Source organism: Carassius auratus, chromosome 31 (assembly GCF_003368295.1).
Source record: "Carassius auratus strain Wakin chromosome 31, ASM336829v1, whole genome shotgun sequence".
NCBI lineage: Eukaryota > Metazoa > Chordata > Actinopteri > Cypriniformes > Cyprinidae > Carassius > Carassius auratus.
Window position 1 is genome coordinate 13,137,310 of NC_039273.1, and position 21,852 is coordinate 13,159,161.

The 21,852-nt window shown below is 36.4% G+C and overlaps 1 protein-coding gene across 9 annotated transcripts in view; it reads left to right on the plus strand.

Annotated features, from left to right (window-relative positions):
• LOC113050579 (leucine-rich repeat-containing protein 7-like) overlaps positions 1-21,852 on the plus strand; it is a 118,789-nt gene that overhangs the window by 33,128 nt on the left and 63,809 nt on the right. For 3 of the 9 annotated variants that reach the window (XM_026213693.1, XM_026213690.1, XM_026213687.1), the window contains exon 1: positions 2,518-3,210. The exons of 1 other annotated variant lie outside the window; for it this stretch is intronic. In XM_026213693.1, the coding sequence (XP_026069478.1) occupies positions 3,186-3,210 (25 nt within the window). In that variant the 5' untranslated portion in view covers positions 2,518-3,185. Of the gene's footprint in view, positions 1-2,515; positions 3,211-21,852 lie in introns of those variants that run through there. 5 more of the 9 variants (XM_026213685.1, XM_026213688.1, XM_026213691.1 and 2 more) reach the window with 3 other exon arrangements.

The following is a 21,852-nucleotide window of genomic DNA, read 5'->3' on the forward strand; positions in this document are numbered from 1 at the left end:
ATTGTCTTTGCTTTCAAAGCAAGTACATAACAATGGCATTTTGTTATTTTTTAGGTAGTTAGACCACAGAACAATATATTTTACAGAGAGAGAGAGAGAGAGAGAGAGAGATTCAGAATAGATTCATATAGGTTACTCTCAAATGCACTTTTAAAAGTTCACAGTTCAGGATTCAAGGTACTATCGGGACATTTTTATCCAGTAGGCTTGGATGGGGGTCATGGACAAATGTACAAACACGATTCCAAAAAAGTTGGGACACTGTACAAATTGTGAGTAAAAAGGAATGGAATAATTTAAATATCTCATAAACGTATATTTTACTCACAATAGAATATAGATACCATATCAAATGTTGAAAGTGAGACATTTTGAAATGTCATGCCAAATATTGGCTCATTTTGGATTTTGAAAGTTGGGATAGGTAGCAATAAGAGGCCGGAAAATGTACATTTAATGAACAGCTGGAGGACCAATTTGCAACTTATTAGGTCAAATGGCAACATGATTGGGTATAAAAAGAGCCTCTCAGAGTGGCAGTGTCTCTCTGAAGTCAAGATGGGCAGAGGATCACCAATTCCCCCAATGCTGCGGCGAAAAATAGTGGATCAATATCAGAAAGGAGTTTCTCAGAGAAAAATTGCTAAGAGTTTGAAGTTATCATCATCTATAGTGCATAATTTCATCCAGATGTTCAGGAATCTGGAACAATCTCTGTGCGTAAGGGTCAAGGCCGGAAAACCATACTGGATGCCCGTGATCTTCGGGTCCTAAGACGGCACTGCATCACATACAGGAATGCTACTATAATGGAAATCACAACATGGGCTCAAGAATACTTCCAGAAAACACTGTTGGTGAACACAATCCACCATGCCATTCGCCATTGCCGGCTAAAACTCTATAGGTCAGTCTAACTGAAGTTGATTCTAATCATTACAATGACAGTGAATATGATTATCTTTGGATCAACTGATGATCCGTCCACTGATGAAATGATGTATAAAACAAGAATGAAATATAGATCCCTCCGTACCAACAGTGTAACATTTTGAGCTAACAATATCAATAGACCTTATGTCAGACAAAATAAAGTTGAACACAGCATACTTAGAATAAATACAAGTATAATAAAATACATTACAGATGAAAAAAAAACAGTATTGTTTGTGGGACAGATGCAGTGCAAATTACAATTTCTCATTATCAGCTTTAGTCTGGTGTTGTCGCCTGAAGGCGACTTTTAACAAAAAATGGGATTTAGGTATCTGAATCAGGGATTGGACTGTTATTCTCATTCTTTTTTAACTCAGACTGTATGATCATGTAAATATGTGATTTAAAACATGGTTAACTTTGGTATGTCACAATATGCAAGACAAGGCCTGCAATTTGCCAGTCTGCTGTAAATGAGTATTAACAAGATGCTTTAATTACGGTCCAAAATTAAAAAATTGCATAGTCCTACACGACCAGAACACATCATTCAGTACAAAACCGGAAGCTGAGAGCGACTTGAACATGGAACAATTATCTTGTTGGAAGGATGTGAAAATGTTCGTGATTTTTCATCTGCCAACAAAGGGTTACACAACCAAATGTCCTAAAAGTAGGCTAATAGGAAGACAGATGAAAATAAACAGACCAAACTGCAAAGAATGAATATGATAAGCTTCTCATCGATGAAGGAAACTGAGAGTTTTAAGAAGGTGACACAGGCTGCTTTCCTTCTGCATGTAAGGTAAAAATATCACGGTGAGTCCAAAGTCTTGCTGAAGTTCTGGACTGTTCTGGACCCACTTCACAGAATAGCTCAGATGTGAACAATAACACAAGTAGACAGTCTGAAGTTCAGGATGGAGATGAGTCTGTTGTCACAGAGTAGCAACTTATTATGAATTGTTAGCACATCATCTATTGTAAAAAGAAATGTTGGAATTTAGTGTTTTCCTGACAGTTGTCATTGAGAGTGACTGACACTTGATTGTCATTAATTTTTTTTTTTTTTTTACATAAATGTGTAAAAATAAATGAATAAATAAATCTCTTTTCTATGTGTGATCATAAATTGTATTAATTTGTAAGTGTTTAATTAATTTGTATATTTGGAATTTGACGTTACAAGTTATATTACTAGTGTCTGCCACAGAAAAAAAAAATGAAAATGCATTTTCTAAGCTGCTGTATATGAAAAACAAAAGATGGCTGAATTTAGATTCAGCCATAGGCAGTCATAACTTTCTCTAAATTTAATTAGCTTTTTAGCACCCCTCTGAACTATTAAGCCCCCCTTAGCGTAAAAAAAAAAAAAAAAAAATTCGCCAATGGTCCTGAACCAATAGATTTACTTACTATTTAAGTTAAAAATAACACGCATGTAAACATGGTCATTATCATCTAATAACTGGGACTACAAAGTGTTGTGGCCGTATTTAGTTTGTTGTATATTTTGGTTTATTTAGTTACCATGGTGAAGTTTTGCGGTTGTAGTGAGTGACACATTTCTCCATCTTAAATATATTACAATGAGCAGATGGGCGCAATAGTGTCGTTTGCGAGTACCGGAGTCACGTCACACCGGTTGTCCTCTCTTTCTCTGCTTCTCTCTCTCTCGCTGTCAGACCACTCCTCTCTCCTCTCTTCCGATCACCTCCACTAATGATCCTCCTCTCCGGCACCGGGCTCGTGTGAGCCTGAGGAACTGTATCTGCTGTTTTACCGCGTCGGATTTTGACCCATCAAACAGAAATAGTGGACAAGATGGATAGAATTCAAGAAGAAACGCGCGGGCCGTAGCTACAGACTCTATCCCGTCACGACATGTCACTTGTCATGACAGAGCCGTCTATGAGCTTTACTGAATATGCGTAACGAGAGAAGCAGATACGATTTAATCGTTGACAATGAACTTGAATTTCCATTCCTCCACATTAACAGGAGGACATGGCTCAACACACATTCTATTCATTAATGCTTTGGAACATAATTCCTGTTTTGGCATCATCTCAGTAAGACATCGGTAGCGCAGTTTGTGAGTGCACAGCGCATTATGTCCGTCCAGTGCTGCATTGATGTAAGGGAAACGCTGGAGCGGAGCACAGACCGAACCGTCGTGTGATGTGACTCGTGTCTAAACTGGGATTACTGCTGGAGTACCTAACAGTCTGTAGAAACAGCCTAGTCTAATGGACAATTACTCAACGCTTCAGTGTAAGTTACCATACCAACTCGTTTTAATGCTGATATTAATGGTGGTGTAACTGGTAGTTAATATCGGGTTATATTCACTTAGGGTACAATCTAAAGGCCCCCCAGTATAAATGTGTTGGTTTCTGGTTACAAAGTGAATGTATATTATATATAATATAATTTGAATTTAGCAGATTTTTGTCAAATTCCGTTTTTTTTTTTTTTTTTCATTGCACTCAGTGACCTTATAGATTGGTGTTGCAGTGCATATAGTGACAAACAGATGTTTGCTGCAGTGGTGTCAGTTGGTATTTAGTGTTTTGAGAGACAATAAATTCAAAACTGCCTCTTACTTTGCCTTTTAAATTGATTTGCCTGACTGCTCTTACAGTATACCCCGCTAAAATGTTTCACAGATTCACTGCAGCTTTACTGCAGCTGTACAGGTTAAATTAGTTTTGTACGTACCTAGTAGCATCTCATCACGACTCAGTAGCCTCAAGTGATTTAGAGCTTGACATGTAGCCAAGGGAATTCTCACAGTCTTTTTATTACGGTGGCCGAGAAAGCTCAACATGCTGCAACTTAAGAAAACACATGCAAATTGAAAAAACATCAGCAAATGAAGAAAACATCTTCATCAGTTTGACAACACAAGTGTTGCAAATCATCACAACACATGCATATAATGAAACGCGCTGCAAATCATCACAACACATGCAGATAGCGAAAAGCGCTGCAAATCATCACAACTAATGCATATAGCGAAACGCGCTGCAAATCATCACATCACATGCAAATTAAGAATCAATTAATGAAGCATTGCAAATTTATTTTCATTAACCTTGAAATTATATTTAGCTGAGGATATCAAAGTTAGCCATCTTAAGTAAAGTTTTACATTTAATCATGTAATTCAGCTTATTCAGGCTAATAATATCCCAAAGATAAAGGAATCGTGTTTAAAAAAAACAACATGAAAAAAAAAAAACTCACCTTTCAGTTCACCAACAACTCCACTGACCAGTAGCCACTGCACGATAGGCAAATCCCAGCCGGGTCCGCCACTTTTTGAGGTTTCGTTGAAACATTTCCATTGTGGTCAGTGCTATTTGCATCGCTTTTGTTAATTGCATGTGTTGTGAGGATTTGCAGAGCGTTTCGTTGTATGCATGTGTTGTGAAGGATTTGCTGCGCGTTTCGCTATATGCAAGTGTTGTGATGATTTGCAGTGCGTTTTGCTATATGCATGTGTTGTGATGATTTGCAGCGTTTCGTTATATGCATGTGTTGTGATGATTTGCAGCGCGTTTCATTATATGCATGTGTTGTGAAGGATTTGCTGCGCTTTTCGCTATATGCAAGTGTTGTGATGATTTGCAGCGTTTCGTTATATGCATGTGTTGTGATGATTTGCAGCGCGTTTCATTATATGCATGTGTTGTGAGGATTTGCAGCACTTGTGTTGTCGAACTGATGAAGATGTTTTTTTTATTTGCTGGTATTTTTTGAATTTGCATGTGTTTTCTTAAATTGCAGCGTGTGAGCTATCTCGGCCACTGTATTATATTCCTTTATTCAACATAATACAGAAAAGTGCTTTGTAAACCTGTGGATATGACACTCTGCCATATTGTACCTTCTGATACGGTACAAAAAATGTCACATCCCAAAATTGCATGACTTTTCTTCCTATGATCACTGCATCAAATCATCATACTGTGACCTCATTAAAGGGGACATAACTCACACAGTTTCTGCCAATCTCATGTTAATCTTGAGTACCTATAGAGAAATAATGCATCCTTCATTTCTCTGAAGAGTCTTTAGTTTTATCAGGTTTAAAAAAAACAGATACAGCTGTTCCTCTTCTTTCTGAAAACAGTCAAACTCCTGGAGGCATGCCGTGGGCGGAGTCACAAGCACGCAAAGCTTTTGCATAGTATCATCTGCAAACTGTGACATCAACATAAATAAAACAGGAACAAAAATAGTATTGACTTAAATTTAATTTATTTATAAATCATTTGTCACAGAAATCCCAGGAACAAACAAACACACTGGCACAACTTCATGTTGCATCCACTATTTCCTTACCGTTGGGTTCTGCAGCACTGCCGATGAATAAAGCTCTGGGAGAAGTGCCCATAGGAATTGAGCCCTTTATGATGTCATACAGGGCCATACTCTAAAAAAAACTTTCAGAAAATTATACCAACCCAGAAGGAGTGTCTTTGGCACAGAAATACTCTGTCAAACATCCAATTCGTTTTTTTTCTAACTTTGCCCATGTTCAGCACGAGAATCCAACTCTTTAACAGTGTAAATAAGTCAGAATGCATGAAATACCATGAGATCTCATCTGTTCATCTGTATCTTAGTTGAGCCAAACCAGAACTAAAAGTTAAACCAGCTGACTAAAACCACCTATTTATTCTTGTGTGCCCTTCTGCATGTAATTTCTCATATTGCCACAATTTACCCTCCAGTTATGTTAATGGTTGAGACTTTCTGTGAATATCTTAAAGGGTCTAATGTTACTGAGAATACTGGATGAAACAAAATGTCTTTTGAAAAAACTCCATAAGTTTTAAAGTAATTGTTCTTAATGCACACTATGCTGTTTGCACCTTTTTGACATTTTTAGTGGGAATACATCACAAAACACTCATTTTTAAGAGTTATTTTATTAGTTAACCTTGGCAATAATGTTATGTCCGTCATCCTGCACTTCCTAGAACATTTAAGCAGATATTTCTTAGCATAGCTGCTGTGAATGTAGTTTCTCAGTCTGCTAAAAAAAGACAATGCTATTACCACTTACATGCTAAACTGCAATATTCTGAGGAGGTATGTATGCCACAGATAAGTTGCTGGACAGGTGTAAGCAGATTAGGGGTCGCAGTGCCTCGTTCTGCCAGAGAAATAGGACTATAGCAGACATGACGGCTGAACAAAAGCTTAGTGGCATGGCCGGTGGAGAGATGTTTGTATGATGGGCCTTGTGGCTGTCAGGAGATAAATAGCCCTTTGCTAGCAAGGGAGGGAGTTGGAAGGCTTGCTGGATCTGTTCCAAGAGCTTGGAGAGAGCAGGGGGGAACGGAGGCTGTGGCCAAGGGCACTTACATGGACTGTGCTGCTGCCAAATGCCAACCACTGTCTGCATATATATAAGTAAAAAATATATAAAAGATGATTTCTGAGATTTTCAAGCAAGATGCCTTCAGTGCCCCTATCTTCGAAAGACAAATAGTCAGCAGAATAGGATCAGCATGCTGCAGCTGGGCTTATGTGTCTGAATTCGGTCTTGTACCTGCTATGTTATGTCTTATGTGAATAGATCTCAATTGTTGCTATTGTGACAGGAGTTTTATAGAAAACAGTCAAGAACTAACATTTGACATGTCAAAGCCACATTTTGGATGAACTCAAATTTTTATTCAAAATCCATGAAATTGAACTCGGAATGATCAAGTACAAAATTGAGGCTGGGGGGAATACTCAACAAGCCCCTGTGCTTGAATAATTTAATTATGTATGCTTGATCAAAGCAGGGGAGCATATGGGGACATGCAGAAGTTGTTTTTAAAAATTAAAAAAGGTTTTAGCTCTTGAGTATTGTTGGTGGTTCACATGAGCCATGTTAAATTCAATTCATTTCTTTCTTGCAAATATTTTATAAAGGTGCAATTTTATGTGCAATGCATTACAGTTTATTTTGGGACAATCAATTGAGTTGGTTGCATGACCTAATGTTTAGCCAAAAAAAAAAGGAAGAAAAAAATATTTTTAATGAAATTATAAACTAAACTAAACAAATATTATTTTCTTAAACTGTAAATGTAATTGATTGAGAGTTTGCAGCAGTGTTATTTTAATATCTTTAAGAAATTATTATACTTTTTGATTATTGATTTTTTTTGGTTTAAATATCCCAGAGGGCACCTTAATCAAGATGCTGAAACATACATTTCTTCCAGTGGTAATTGGGTGAATATAAGAACTTAATCCCACACTGAAGTTGGTTTAATGAATGTGTAGGTCCAGTATGCTTGATGTTCAGTTTGAATCAAACTAATGTTATGTCAAGTTTTTGATGTCAGTTTGATTTGCATATTTGACCTGTTTTTTGATGACAGTTTTTGTGGTCAATTTTATGTCTTTTCAAGATCAATTGAACACTGGAATGTTTGTATAGGTTTTATTAATTTAAAAAATGAGAAATGTTGCTTTGGTTAGCTGTAATAATAACCTGCCCCTAATAATTTTTTTTATTATTCTTCTTTTGTTTTTGTATTGAATAACTTGTCTGAAGCTGCATGATTATTTTATGTCATGAAACTGATGTGTGATGTCTGATCTTGAAAGAATGCAAGATGAAAAATGTTATCCAATGTTACTATCCATAGATGCGTTGCTCTTTGTATGCTAGTGCAACACAAGTAAGACTAATGCTTTTCTTCATGTTACCCAGAGTTTTGTCAAGTGCTCTGTAGCCCGCTACTTCCATTTACTCTTAAGGTGCATTTCAGTACATTGGTCTGCACGCAGTTGTGTCCTGTTCTGCTTTCTGAAGGTTTCTTACAATGACGACTATTTTCACAGCCTTAGGCTACCATTACATCAAGCGTAGAAGTGGCTTTATGAGATAAGTCCAGTCCATGCGGTTCCATTTTCTTTGTATCATAAATGTTTGCTAAATGTCTTTATAAAATTGAAATTTGCTTTTAATATATTCCTCAAACTGACCCTGTCATTCCTTTATGATTTCTGTAATAGTAAATCTTTATGGTTATAGGCTTTATTAACTAAATGGGCTTTATATTTGCCTACATAGCATCAGTTCTTTCAAACTTTAATGTTTTGTTTGAGGTTTAATGCAACATTGTCAGAAGCCATTCACAGGCCTGTAGGCAGTGACAAGAAATAAACACAATTCACTCTATTAGCAGTATGTCTAAGGACGTGACGCAATGTTTTTTCCCCCTTACATATATAATTATACTAGTCTGCTGAGGTTTAGAGCTTTGCAGTCCAGACTGTTAAGTGTATAACCAAAGTTAAAGTTTTTTTTTTTTTTTTTGGATGTAGAGATGCAATGATTTAAATTTTGCTGGCCAATTCTGATTTCCAATTTTTTTGTAAGTGTGACCTGCCGATGTCGATTTTTGCTGATTCCAAAATTGAGAAAATGCATAATTTTATAAGACCAATGTTTGAAATATTTTTTGGGACATACAAACAAGAAATGTTGGAGAAATGAAATGTAGGCTGCGGCAAATAACAGTTTTAATAAATGAGTCATTTAGTCATTCGTTCAACCAATTAATTCAAATGTTACATTCATTCAGAAATGAGGCAAGTCAAGTTGTAATGAATGGGTTACTGAATCAATGACTCTCTCGATTTGTTCAAAAATGTGGATTCATTCAGTAATGAAACACTGCTGTGTGTTATTGGAGACTCCAAACAGTTATTCTGTGGCTTGGATTGGAACTATTTTAGAAATGTTGAATTACAAAATTATTTTGCTAAATTAAGCAAAAACACCCAGGTTACCGAACATAGCCTCGGTTCCCTGAGAAGGGAAAAACGTTGTGGACTGCAATGCTGATGCATTGGGGAAACACCTTTCTACTTAGAATACTGAAGCCTGATTTGCTTAATGCCATTCGTGTGTCCTATAGGGAAGCAAACATATATAAAAACACCACATTTTGTTGTTATGTCCTGGTAATGAAGCAAACATTAGTTCAGGGGCTATAAAGCTGCTGAAGCCATAATGCAACAATCGACTCACTCAGTGGTTTAGAGAATAAACATACAAGGCTGATGGGCAACCATGACCATGGTCAGAACTCCATAGCTGAATAATTGTGTTATTCGAGTTATTCGAGTTTAAACATCCTGCACATCCTAAACTCAGTAAGTTTTTCTTCTTGTTGTACTGTCCACCTGACATTTTCACTGAAGATGTTGTGCTAATTTAATTGATAATAATGTTCAGCGCTCCTGTTGGTTCTAGGTTTGACAGTCGTCGTAGGAGAAGTCACATTGCAGGAAAGTGTCAGCACATTGTGCTGAAAATATGAAGATCACACATCTATGGAAAATGCTAACATTGACCCATGCATTCATATATACAGTATGTACCTTAAAGGGTTAGTTCAGCCAAAAACAAAAAACTCCTGACTCTGGAGTCATTCTATAGGACTATATGACTTTCATCTTTCAGACGAATTTAGTTGGAGTTATTTAATCTTTGATCTTTCAAGCCGTTTGATGCAACTTAGCGGGTGTTGCACTCCATCGGTCCATGAGAAGTTTAATAAAAAGCTCATCCATTAAGAAAAAGGGTCTCACATGGCTCTGGGGAGTGAAAAAGGCCTCCTGTAGCGAATCGATGTGTTTTTGTAGGAAAAATTCGTAAGGATTCATGTAAAGATGTGCAGAACTAGTTTTTTTTTTCTGTAAGGAGGATTTAAGATCTTTCACACTTTGATGAGAGTAAGGGAGACAAAACAGTTCCTGAGCTGGGGTTGTTGCATGTTAATATTACCCCCCTTCCTTCCACAAGAGGTAGTGATATTTTATCTGAAGACAAAAGGTGTCCTTTGTTGTCCACAAAACCTGATCAAATCAAGATGGACTCATTATGTTGCGTTTTTCATGTTCTCTTTGTGACCTAGTTACTGTCTCGTGTTAGTTGTGTCATTATGTTCAGGTGTGTCTTGTCAATTACCCTCTTTAATGTTCCCCTTATAATTTGCATTCTGTTCAGTGTTTGGTTGCCCGGTCTCGTCCGGTCTCATTGATGTGCACGCGTGTTTCTGCCTTAACTTTATGGACCCTTTGTGGATTATTAAAGACTTTGTATCATCATCTGCCTCTTTAACATGCTCGTGTACTTGACAGCATCTATAACTTTCTGTGAGTGCTGTTGCACTCATCTGTTATGGTTTCTACATGAGTCTCATTATTACATGATCAGTATATAAATATATTATCAGTCGCCTTTTACACTGAATGCAATAAAATCACTATCACTCTCACACAAAGATTTTTGGTGGCCAAGTTTCAGTGACATTTTAATCAGGCTTTTTGTCCAGTCGGGCAAGTAAAATTCTCTGTCACTTGCCCCTTTAAAATATCTACTTGTCCAGACAAGCGTTAATCGATCCCTGTGGTCACCCCACAGTTTACTTTGGCCCTTCACGTATTACAGATTGGCAGTATTGCGTCATATCTATTGTTTTGTTATATGTAATATGAACGTAACATTCAGAATTTTAATAATGTATTACATATTAATATATTATTAATATATATTACATTTTAATATCATATACACCCTGACTTGATAATCACAAGCAACTAAAAATACAAAAGTCTGCAAGTAATTCTAATTTTAATTTCAACCACAATTGGCAGTAAAGTTAAATTGTATAGTTCCCATTTAGGTTACCTGACTTAACATTTCTACAGTTCATATTGTCACATTAGGACCAACCAGATGTGATTAAGAGAAATTGAAGAGCATTTGCATTAGAAGAGCAGAGGTGCAAACAGCACAAACAGAAATAATGTTTCACCCCGGCACGTTGCAGCAAGTTGGTTTGTACAGTTGTGCGTTTAGAAACAATGAATGTAAAACATCCGATACCTGTTCAAACTGTATTGTATTGCAAAGCACATATGAACATATCAGTAAATAATCATTTAAATATTGTAATTTATTAGCTGTTTCCATTAACACCAGCAGTGAGGTGAAATCAGGTAAATCAGGCCACAGTGATTAGACCCACTTTACAGTATCTGAATTTTTTTAATATTCGAAAGAACGTTGTGTATCAGAGATAATGTTTTAAGAGTCATAATAAAGCAGTTTAGTTATGTGCACTTAAGGCTGGTCTTTGCCATGCGGCATGTGCTGATTTTGAAGTTCTAAAAAACATATTTAACATTCCTATAGCATAACATTCTCTGTGATTAGAGAAACCCAGCAGTCTCTCATGCAGAAAAGAAAGCCCATAGGGCCTCATTAGAATCAAAATTCCAAGTTAGGTACAGACTAAACAGTCTGCTGATAGACACACACAGAAAAAATACATATATATATTTGCATAAAGATAAAAAAGTGAATTTATTACATTTGCCTAAAAACTTCTTTGGACTGGCAGGATGTTGTCAGTTTATTGTATTAATCGAATGTGAATTTTATAAAGATGATTTATTCCCTCTGCTTTGATCAGTGCATTAGCTATTGGCGACTTGACAGAGCACTATACAATTGAAATCTTATAAAAGAAGGATTCAAAGATGGTTTCTGTAAGTTTTTAAGTATGGATGGATGGTGCTAAGCCATCTCCGTGCTGAAGTTAGGCTGCACCTGAGGGCTTTTATTCGATTTCTGGCAGGAGATGTGGATTTTGCTGTGAACACTCTTTATTCATTTTGTTCATTCTGACTTCTGTAGATCAACTACTCTTTAAATGAAATAAGTAGTATTACTTTTCTTTTTACTAGTAATCACAATCAACATTGCTCTCAATACCTATTGCATTGTGCTCGGCTGATATGAGCCTGTACTTCAGTAGTATTTTAAAAACATTTAATTTCACTTTAGGTGAATGTGTAGCTTGTTAAATGAAGCTCCACTTGAAGTAGCCTCATACTTTTTCTTTTCTCTAATACCGAAGCAATCAGAAATAAGTAGGTCACTGTTAAATGTGCCTAAGAAATAATATATGATGTGATAAATCCATGCATGGGCTGCTGCCGCCTGTGGACTTTAATGCACTTCATTTGAACACCTTTTAATTCAACCATTTAAACTTTCCAGATGAAGTACACAGTCATCGTGTGGCAGTATGTGGTTATGCTTAAGAGCATCTCTGTCTGTGTTTGCATTCGTTGACTTGAATTCTTGCTGACACATGTGTACATACTCATACAACAATGCCTTGAGTTTGACATAATCTGTTGAATTTATATTTCATTAATTAAATATTAAAAATTGTTAACATTTTTCTTTATTTCATGAGAAATATTTAATATGTTTACAATTTAGGTTTCATTATTTGTATAATTTGCATTTCCTGTGTGAACGTGAAATGACCCAGGAGTGATCCGCATGCGCAGAAGAGTACTCAAGGGTGAACGACGTCACTCGTTGTTTGCGGAAGTAGCTAACGTTAAACATGGATGTCAACAACAGTGTAGTCAACAGCGGAGCTCTTTTTGCAATATTAAAGTTGTTTTCCCAACGGAGTCAGCACAATTACAATCTTCTCATTTTAAGAAGTAAATTAAAAATAAGGTTTTTGGCCATGCCGTTTTGTGGAGCAGTGTTAGCAACGTCGGTACAGAGAAACGTGTGCGTGCGGAGTCGCAGGCAGGAGTAGTGGGATACTGATGTGAGTGGCTCTTCTCGTTCCCCCCTACTTCAATGCAGAATTATGGCGTTTGTAGCGTATCAATGACGTACGGGTCGGATACATGTCGCCTGGCCGTTCAGACGGAGGTCGCATTTCAAAAGATCGGATACGTATCGGATTCAGGACCACATACCCAAGTGGCCTGGGTCACATTTGAAAAGATCTGATCTGTGTCGTTCAAACTGTCATGAAAAGATCAGATAAAGGTCGCATAGGGGCAAAACAACGGAATTGGATCATTTCAGCCTGCAGTGTGAACGTAGCCTAATATCCTTTTCTGCTACCTTGAGATTCTCCTTTGGCATTGCCCTCTTGTATCAGCCTCAACACAATAAAGAACAAGAAATTCCCATTTTCCCATGTGTAGGCTTGTGACCACATGACTCGGTACTGTCTGAGTCAGTTTAGCGCAGAGAGTCCGAAGGGATTACTCTTTCTTGTATAACACCCTACAAATGGAGATTTCACATGCAGTGCATCATTCTTTAATCCATTACTTGAGTCGTAGTCTTCTGGCTCACTGTGTAACGCTTGGGATCCTAATTACATAGACTGTCTTTGATTGCTGGCCAGTACTTCAATTACAATACTGTTTGATGTTCAGCTGTGATTAGTGTACATTTTTTCAGATCCTTTGTGTTATGGGAAAGGATTTCAGAAGTGGGGAAAATACATTAGTACTATGACACACATTTTAGATTCTAGATTCATTTTATAATCTTGTTCACTTGACTATAAATGTACAGTCCATAGTTTTTTTGTCTGTATGTGACAAACATAGAAATAATCATTAATTTCTTGCAAAGATGATACTAAGGGGTGCACCACCCCTTTAATTTGGATGAGAATAATACTAAGAGACAATATCTCCCCCATGGTGATATATATATATTACCCTGCAATTGTACTTTTGGTATGCTAAAGCCGTATACTTTAAAGTCTGCTAAATTGGAACGTCTAATTTTGTGCTTAATGAACTTTAATTTTTGCAGAAGTAGTGCTAGGAAGATATACTTATGTACTGTATATTTGATTGTACTAAAGTGGAATTGTTGCAAGTATACTTATGGGACACTTTAAATATCTTTCATTTAAAGACTGATATTAAACAGAGACCATACAATCCTTATTAACAGTGCTATTAAAATACATTTTAGGCATGCTATTAAGAAATGTGCATGTGCAATAAAGATTTTTTATATATAATTTTATATCAGTGAGTCTTGAGTGATATGTCAATAAATATTTTAATGGAAGTATACTTAGTATGAAATAAATGTATTTTAAATAAATGATGGCACAGGATTTTTTTTTTACTAGGGGTCACAATGGCCACATGCACTTCTACTATGAGCATCGCTAAGAAACAAAATAACACAATTTTATACTAGCAGAGCAGCATTAGATAGCATAGTATCATTATTAAAAGCTGAAATTTTAAACACTTTATTGCTTTATATTATGAAGTAACCTTGCACAGACTCAGGTTTGATTGAGACTTGATTTTATCCCCCAGGAATTAGTTTATTTATTTATTATTTAATATTATTTGTTTCATTAATTTGTTTTGTTTTATTTTATTTTATTTATGGAAAGACATGAACCAATATGTTCAAAAAAGGTGAAGACCATGAATAAAGAAAGTAATTAGGGTTAATTTTAATCTGTTCATCTAAAAGATACCATGAAGCAAATCGTGAGGATATCTTTGTTATTTTTCAGATTGTAATTTAACAAATGGTGGAAGGTGCTGCCTTGTGGGTGTTTTCCAGCAAAGGATTTTAAAACTTTACTGCTTTCCATTATCTCCAGCCTGTGCTTGCACAAAAGACTCATGGAATCTGCCAGTGCACATGGTCCATTAAATCAGCTCAAGAAAGTCATTGCAATCAGCTTACCATTTAATTAGTTTTTACTGGGGTGTTTAGGAAATTGTTTTTCTTTTGAATTGCATGAATACTGCACAAAGTGGGAAATTAATAATTGTCAACCTCTATCAGCTTGCGAACGACTTCCAATATCACTAGTAGGCCCATGTCACAGTGTTGTATAATGCTAGTGAGATTACTGTACTTGTAAACAGACTTATAGTGCTGGGTTGATGACTTATAAGCCACCAGCGTGAATGTTGTTTGCTTATCAGGTCTGAGCCTGTGGCATTCTGATTCTTTCCCATATCAAGAGCATTGTAGTTTAACATGGATGCTGCTGCCTAAACGAGATTATATTTCTGCCTCTGTGTTGCATCCACACAATGGCATGTCACACTACATTTCACTTTCATTGTATTAGAAGCAGCAGTTATTATAAAAATAACTTTGTCTTAAAGGAATATTTCCTCAAAAGGAAAATTCTGGTGTTATTTACTCGCCCTCATGCTATTCCAAACTCATTGTTTCTCTATGATGCACAAAAAAGATGCCATTCTCAGACTCTTGAAGGTAAAGCAAGAAAAATGCAGGATTCCAAGGGTGAGCTACCGGTTCTATTTCCTTTCTGTCTTGTCTAAAAAAAGCTCTCTCTCTACTGTCTTGTGTCCTGGATCTGTCTCCATTAGTGCAACTGTCCTTGGGCTTCAAGATCCACACAGGCAGCTAGGACTCCCTTCCATCAAGGTGACCTGAAATACTCATATCTACATTGCTTAGCCCAAACTTTGAATTTTTTGCATATTCTCTTGGTGTTTGGCAGCACGGATGGCTCTTTCATCACTGTCATTGTGTCTAATAAATCTTCAGCATAGTTACATAAGTGTGTTTTAACTTTATGGGACAAAGCCGTGCTGTTTTTGGGCCAAAATTTCACTTTAGATTATTAAATAAGTTATATTCTTGTATCTTTTCATCATCTTCTTATGTTGTTTCTGCTTCCTCCCAACATACTCATACATTTAAAGGTGTAGTTTATATGAAAATTAAGTCACTGTCCGCATCTGCATCTTTTTAAATATGGTGACTTTGTACACCACGTGTGAATCAATTACATGAATCGTGACCGATCACAGTGCAGCAATTCTGAATGTAAAAGTGTGAATAAGAAATAAGAACTGCAGTGAAAGTGACACATTTTGGTGAATAACAACTTAATTTTTGATGTTCATCACAAAACTCTCGAGTTGCTTCAGAAAACATGCATTAGTTGCACACACTATAGTTTATGAAACTTTTTTGGCATTTTTACACAATTTTGGGTCCCTATTCTTTTTCATTGTTTACACTACCCTTCAAACTATGGGGTCAGACAATATTTTAGAGAAATCAATTATTAATATTGGTATTCATAACCGTCCTTTTATCTTGAGTATTAATATTAGTAAAAATAATTTTCAGTAATTTTCTTTATTTTAGGGTCTCTGAACTAGTTGATTATTAGTATGCATGTTACTAGAATATATTAAACACATATTAATGCCTTATTCTACATACAACTTAACAACTTACTAACTATTAATAAGCAGCAAATTAGAAATTTATTGAGGGAGAAGTCATAATTAAAGCTCAAATATGGAGGAATTTTGTAATAAAATTTCCGAAAATAACTTGCACAGTGTGATATATTTCCTGTGATCTATTTTGTGTACTTACAATATCTCAAAAGTCTCCAAAGATTTTTTTTTTTCAGAGAAATTCCGATTTTAAATAACTGGCCGTCCCGGAAAAGAAATGTCGCCTTTCAGTGACGCAATGTCCGCTCTATACTTTGTTTCCGGTGTAGACCATGTGATGTTCCACCACACTGGAATATCACATGGTCAAATGCGGAAGTGGTGGTTATGTTATAGCCACGCGTATGGTTTGGTTGTCGTTGTTATGGATCACGATTACTCTTTGGCGAGTATTGAAGTGCCAGTAAAACGTAAGCGTCCATATTCGGATACACGCAGACTGTGTGACAAATGGAGGAATAAAACCAGGATAAATATCGGCCAGGCCTTTACTAGATGAAGAGAGCTGCGCAAAAATCTTGGACTTGACAGAGACTCTGCTCTCGCGAGTGTATTGATAGACAGGTAAGCAAATCAATTATTTATTTTGTTATTGTACAAGTAACGTAATAGTTACAGTAAAGATGATTTTAATAGATATGAATTACACCACAAGCCTGTACATTCTGTCACTGTAGCATTTTTTTATCAATAACGTTACCTGTGAGAAAATAACATAACGTGGCAAATGGACTGTTTCAGTTTCACGTGTGGTGACCGAGATTATGGCAGTACAATTAAATACAATCGGATATGTGTTGTTAAAAATATATTTAGTCATTACTTGCAAATGTTCGTTCAAATTTACTTTTAGAACGATTGGTTTGAGCATGTTAAACAACACGGCATTAACCATCAACACGTAACACTGCACAACTCCTTGTTAGTGCGTCTGCCTCCCATTCTGAAGACCCGGGTTCGAGCCCCACTCAGAGCGAGTGCGAGGAGCGTCAGAGAGGACATGGGAGAGAGGGGTATTACATAAAATAATACGATCAGATATACAGGTAATACAAAAACGAATAAATTACCTCATCCGTGATCATGATTCGTTTATCCAATTTAGATACATTGCTATGGTGAAAACGCATTAAAAACGACATCTCCCATCGTTACCTGCTTCATAGCGTCATCAAGCTTCGCCTTTGTTATTGTTGCAAATGCGCCCTCTTGTGGTCAATTACAAAAATCACATATTGCAGCTTTAATAGTGAATAAGTGTTCCCTATTCTAAAGTGTTCCCTAATTTTCAATTATTTTTAGTTTTAAAATGTTGTTTACATTTCATTATTTAGTATTTTCAAAACTATTAACAGTATTATTTACTCATAACTTAACATTGTTGCAAGAAATATATATTTCAAATAATTGCTGATATTTAGAACTCTCCTGAAATTCATGCATTCTGTCGGGTTCCATAAAAATATTAAGTAGCAGAACTGATTTCATCATTAATAATAATAATAAAAATAAATAATTCTTGAGCACTAAATCAGCATATTGAAATGATTTCTGAAAGATCATGCTGTAATTAAATTACATTTAGCTCCATGGAGCATTGACTGAGGTTTTAGAAAAACAAACATTCAGAGAAAGACCTCAAAAAGAGCACACACATATTGGTAAAGACAAGAGCGTTGTTAACCAAATCATTCACACTAAAATCCCCAGAGCTACAGCTGTTTATGTATATATGTTCCATTATTGACTTCGCTTTGTAATGAAAAAAGAAAAGGCAAGAAACTGATGCCTTGCCAGTGGATCATTAATTGATCCTGAATTTAAAGCCGTGGCTCTCTATTTGCTCTGCTTCGGGAAGGATAGCTTTGAAAATCCCAGGGGCATATTTGTTTTCCTGCATGTCTTCTGCCTCTGATTATTGGAGAAAGCTGCAGTGTCTGCCAAATAGCCATTCCTCATGCTGAGGCAGCAGCGAGGCTGATCTTGAGCACTCATGATCACTGAGAAGGAAAAATGGGACAGAGCCAAATGGACAGAAAGCAGGTCGCCTGGTCATCGTAGCAGTTATGTCCAAACAGTTGTGTTCTTTTCAGGAACGGTTCAGCAATGTCTTTGACAGTGCATGGAGAGGTTATAAGCATTTGTGGCATCAGTTTGCTTGACTAATAATGCCTTATATCAGACACAGAAGATTCATGTTTCATCAGCCGATTCAGCCATGAATGGTTGTGACAGATGACTCTACAGGATACTGTTTTCAGAATCAATCCATTTTCCTTGACTGTGTTTGCTTTGCTTTGTTAAAGCATCTGATTGACCTTCAGCCTTTCAAAAGCAACATAGTACTTTCCCAGAAAGTCTCTCCAGGACAAAATTATGCAAATCCATTTCTGTTACCTGCTGTTCTATTGAAAGCTGGCCCTTTATCTCAATATTTTGGTGCATGTCATTAGAGAATGACACTTTGTGTGCATTGCTGGCAAATTATAATATCAATGATAACATATTGTGCCCTATTAGATTACAGAGCCAACACATGCTTATCTTTCTAGCTGCCATTTTGCCTTTGTTGTCATTTTGTGAAATGATTTAAAATACAGTACACCTGATATATTTTTTTAAAACTTCCAGTCACAGCCTGATGTGTCCTTAGATTACGTGATTGTGATTCAGTTGGTGTGCAATAAAAAGGCCTAAATTAAATCTGCTATATAATCTATAATATTATCTGCTCGATTCTTATGACTGCTTTGTGACATTTTTGGATCATCTAAGTTTCAGCTACCTGGATGGACAGAAACTTCTCAGGTTTCGATAAAAATATCTTAATTTGTGTTTTGAAGATTGACCAAATTGTTTGTGTTTGGAATCACATGAAAGAGTTTTTATAAAAGTTTTATAATGGCAGTGAATGGTGGTCGAGATTTTGAAGCCCAAAAAAGTCCATCCATCCATCATTAAAAGTGCTCCACACAGCTACAGGAAGTTAATAAAGGTCTTCTGAAGTGAACCGATATGTTTGTGTAAGAAAAATATCCATGTTTAAAACTTTATAAACTGTAATATCTAGCTCCCGTTAAATATCTTATGCGTGTTCACAAGAGAGTGGCATTTCAGCGGTTGACATAGGATGTGCATAGCGTGAGTAAATCATGGGGTAATTTACATTTTTGTCTGAATTATCCCTTTAGTCTGATAAGAGTCAGATGAAAAGCCTGGCCTTGACAATGATTTATTTATTTAGGGATTACGTTAAATAATTCTGTCCTTAACTTCATTATGACCCAGACATTCATTGTCAGTTTTAGTGATTCACCTCACAGTCAACTCTAAATGACAGAATTCTTTCACTTTTCTTTCTTTTTTTTTTTTTTGTATGCTGAAATATACCTTTTTGGATATATAATCTGTCAAAATCATATTATTTTTGTGCATGTCTTTTTTACATCTATTCAAGGAACTCTATACATGTGAGTGGTGTTGCTCTGTAATTTAATTTCAAATGAAGATCAATGAAGAAGTATGCTGTTACTATGTGCAGATGAAGTTGTAGCAATATCAGCAAAAATTGACTTTGGGACATACAATTTTGTCATGATTTTATTAAAACAATAAAACCTAATTCATTTTCTAATAAATACCCTCACATATTGAGGATCTACAATAGCGCAGACATCTCGGGGAGTAGTTATCTGTCCTGATGTGAAGATGTGCTCATAGAATCCTCTGTTTCCCCCTTGAGCTTAACTGAGCTGAGGCAAGACTCCCACGAGATCAATGTCAGACTCACCCACAATAACAGGACCCACAGACTCTCACACGCACAGCTCTGGAAGAGAGCAGAAGCCTTATTTTAATTAGAAAAAAATGGTAGTTTTAGTTAAAAAGTGTAAGAATTTCCAGGATTTTGTTCTTTAAATTTAGCAGTTTCTTCTTACATTAAAGGGACAATAAGTAACTTTTTAGGTATTTTATTATCTAAAATCAATATTTTTATTCATAAATATGCCCTCAATGGTGTACAAATACCTATGCCAATGTTTAAACTAATCCTCGTAAATGAAGAATTTATTATCTTTATATACATGGGACGGGTAGGTCGACGGAGGCTTCCATGTAGTTCCGCCATCTTGCAGAACTATAATAGCAGAGAGGGACAAAAAGTACTAAGCCAACGCGTTTCCACAGCGCATTTTCGGTCAGAGCCAGAAACGCAGGTGCAGAGCAGTGAGAGGCGCTTGAAACTGCACCGGCAAGTTTAAAAGTCTGGATTGCATTCTTATTATGGACCATACATATGCCGCGCCACAGGAGAAGAAAACATCGTCGCCAAAACAGTCAAAAATAGAACGTAAAAGGAAACGTGACCGTAGATTACAGAAAACAAGAGTTAATGTCGGGGAAGCTTTTTCTAGGTAGAAAGAGCTAATGCTTGATAAAGATTTCAAAAGAGACGCTGAAGTGGCCAGTTTTCTTCTCGACAGGTAAGTCAGTGTTACAATCTATATTACAATATTTTTTTTATATCTAATGCACATTATTCAGAAAATATAACGAATAAAGAAGACATAACTACTAATTACAATATTTCATGTTTTCCACAGTCAGTAATTCATACTGTAACATTCGTTTGTTTATGGTCATGTTGCTGTTTGTTTGAAATAACACACCTGTTCACCTGAAGGAAAACTCGACGAAGTGCTATTAGAAGACATCCCGTCAAAGCTTCTTGGTACATATCGCCTACCGTAGATGCAACGCGCATTTGAAAAAGCGAGGCGCTGGAGAGCAAAATTAGTTTGAATGCAAAATACAATTTCACCACTAGATGGGAGTAATTCCTACTTAGTGTCCCTTTAAAGTAGTTTTTTTTTAGCTGTTTACTACTGTTATTAATTAAACAAATTACTTTGAAAACATAGTGTTGAACAACAGTGTACATGAAATAGTGTTTTATTTGAATTCACAATTTGATGTGTTATTTTTTATCATCTATTCCTCACTCATAACCAATGAACCCATTTTTCATCTTCAAAACAATTGAAGATAATTTTAATGAAACTGTCACGAGTTGTCTAGGAATGAGGACAGCAAACAAAGATGCATACTTCCAAACAGACTTTACTGAGAATACTGATTTTGATACAACACAGAACATAAGCTAATCACCGATATTGAAGAGACTCAAATAAGGAGTCTAAATACACAAATAGTAAAAGAACTAATCAGGAACAGCTGGACAAGGATTAACTAATCACAAACCATGGTAACTAATGACAGGAACGGAACCATACTGAACATAATGTTGACAGAAACTGAGATTTCTGTCTCTCCATTGAAAGTCCATTCCACTACAACACTGAGGCTTCAAAAAGTCCATCAAGAGATCCATAAAAAATAAAATCCATAGCAATCAAGTTTAATTGAAGTCTTCTGAAAAGACACAATCGCTTTATATGATGAAACGATTACATACATAAACATTGATCAGCACACATACATAAAGCACATCAAATATGAAAGTAGAAGAAAAGAAGGAAAGCTCATGCATCCATCCATCCATCCATCCATCATCTTCCGCTTATCCGGGGCCGGGTCGCGGGGGCAACAGTCTAAGCAGAGACGCCCAGACTTCCCTCTCCCTAGCCACTTCCTCCAGCTCTTCCGGGGGGACCCCGAGGCGTTCCCAGGCCAGCCGGGAGACATAGTCCCTCCAGCGTGTCCTAGGTCTTCCCCGGGGCCTCCTCCCGGTGAGACGTGCCTGGAACACCTCCCTGGGAA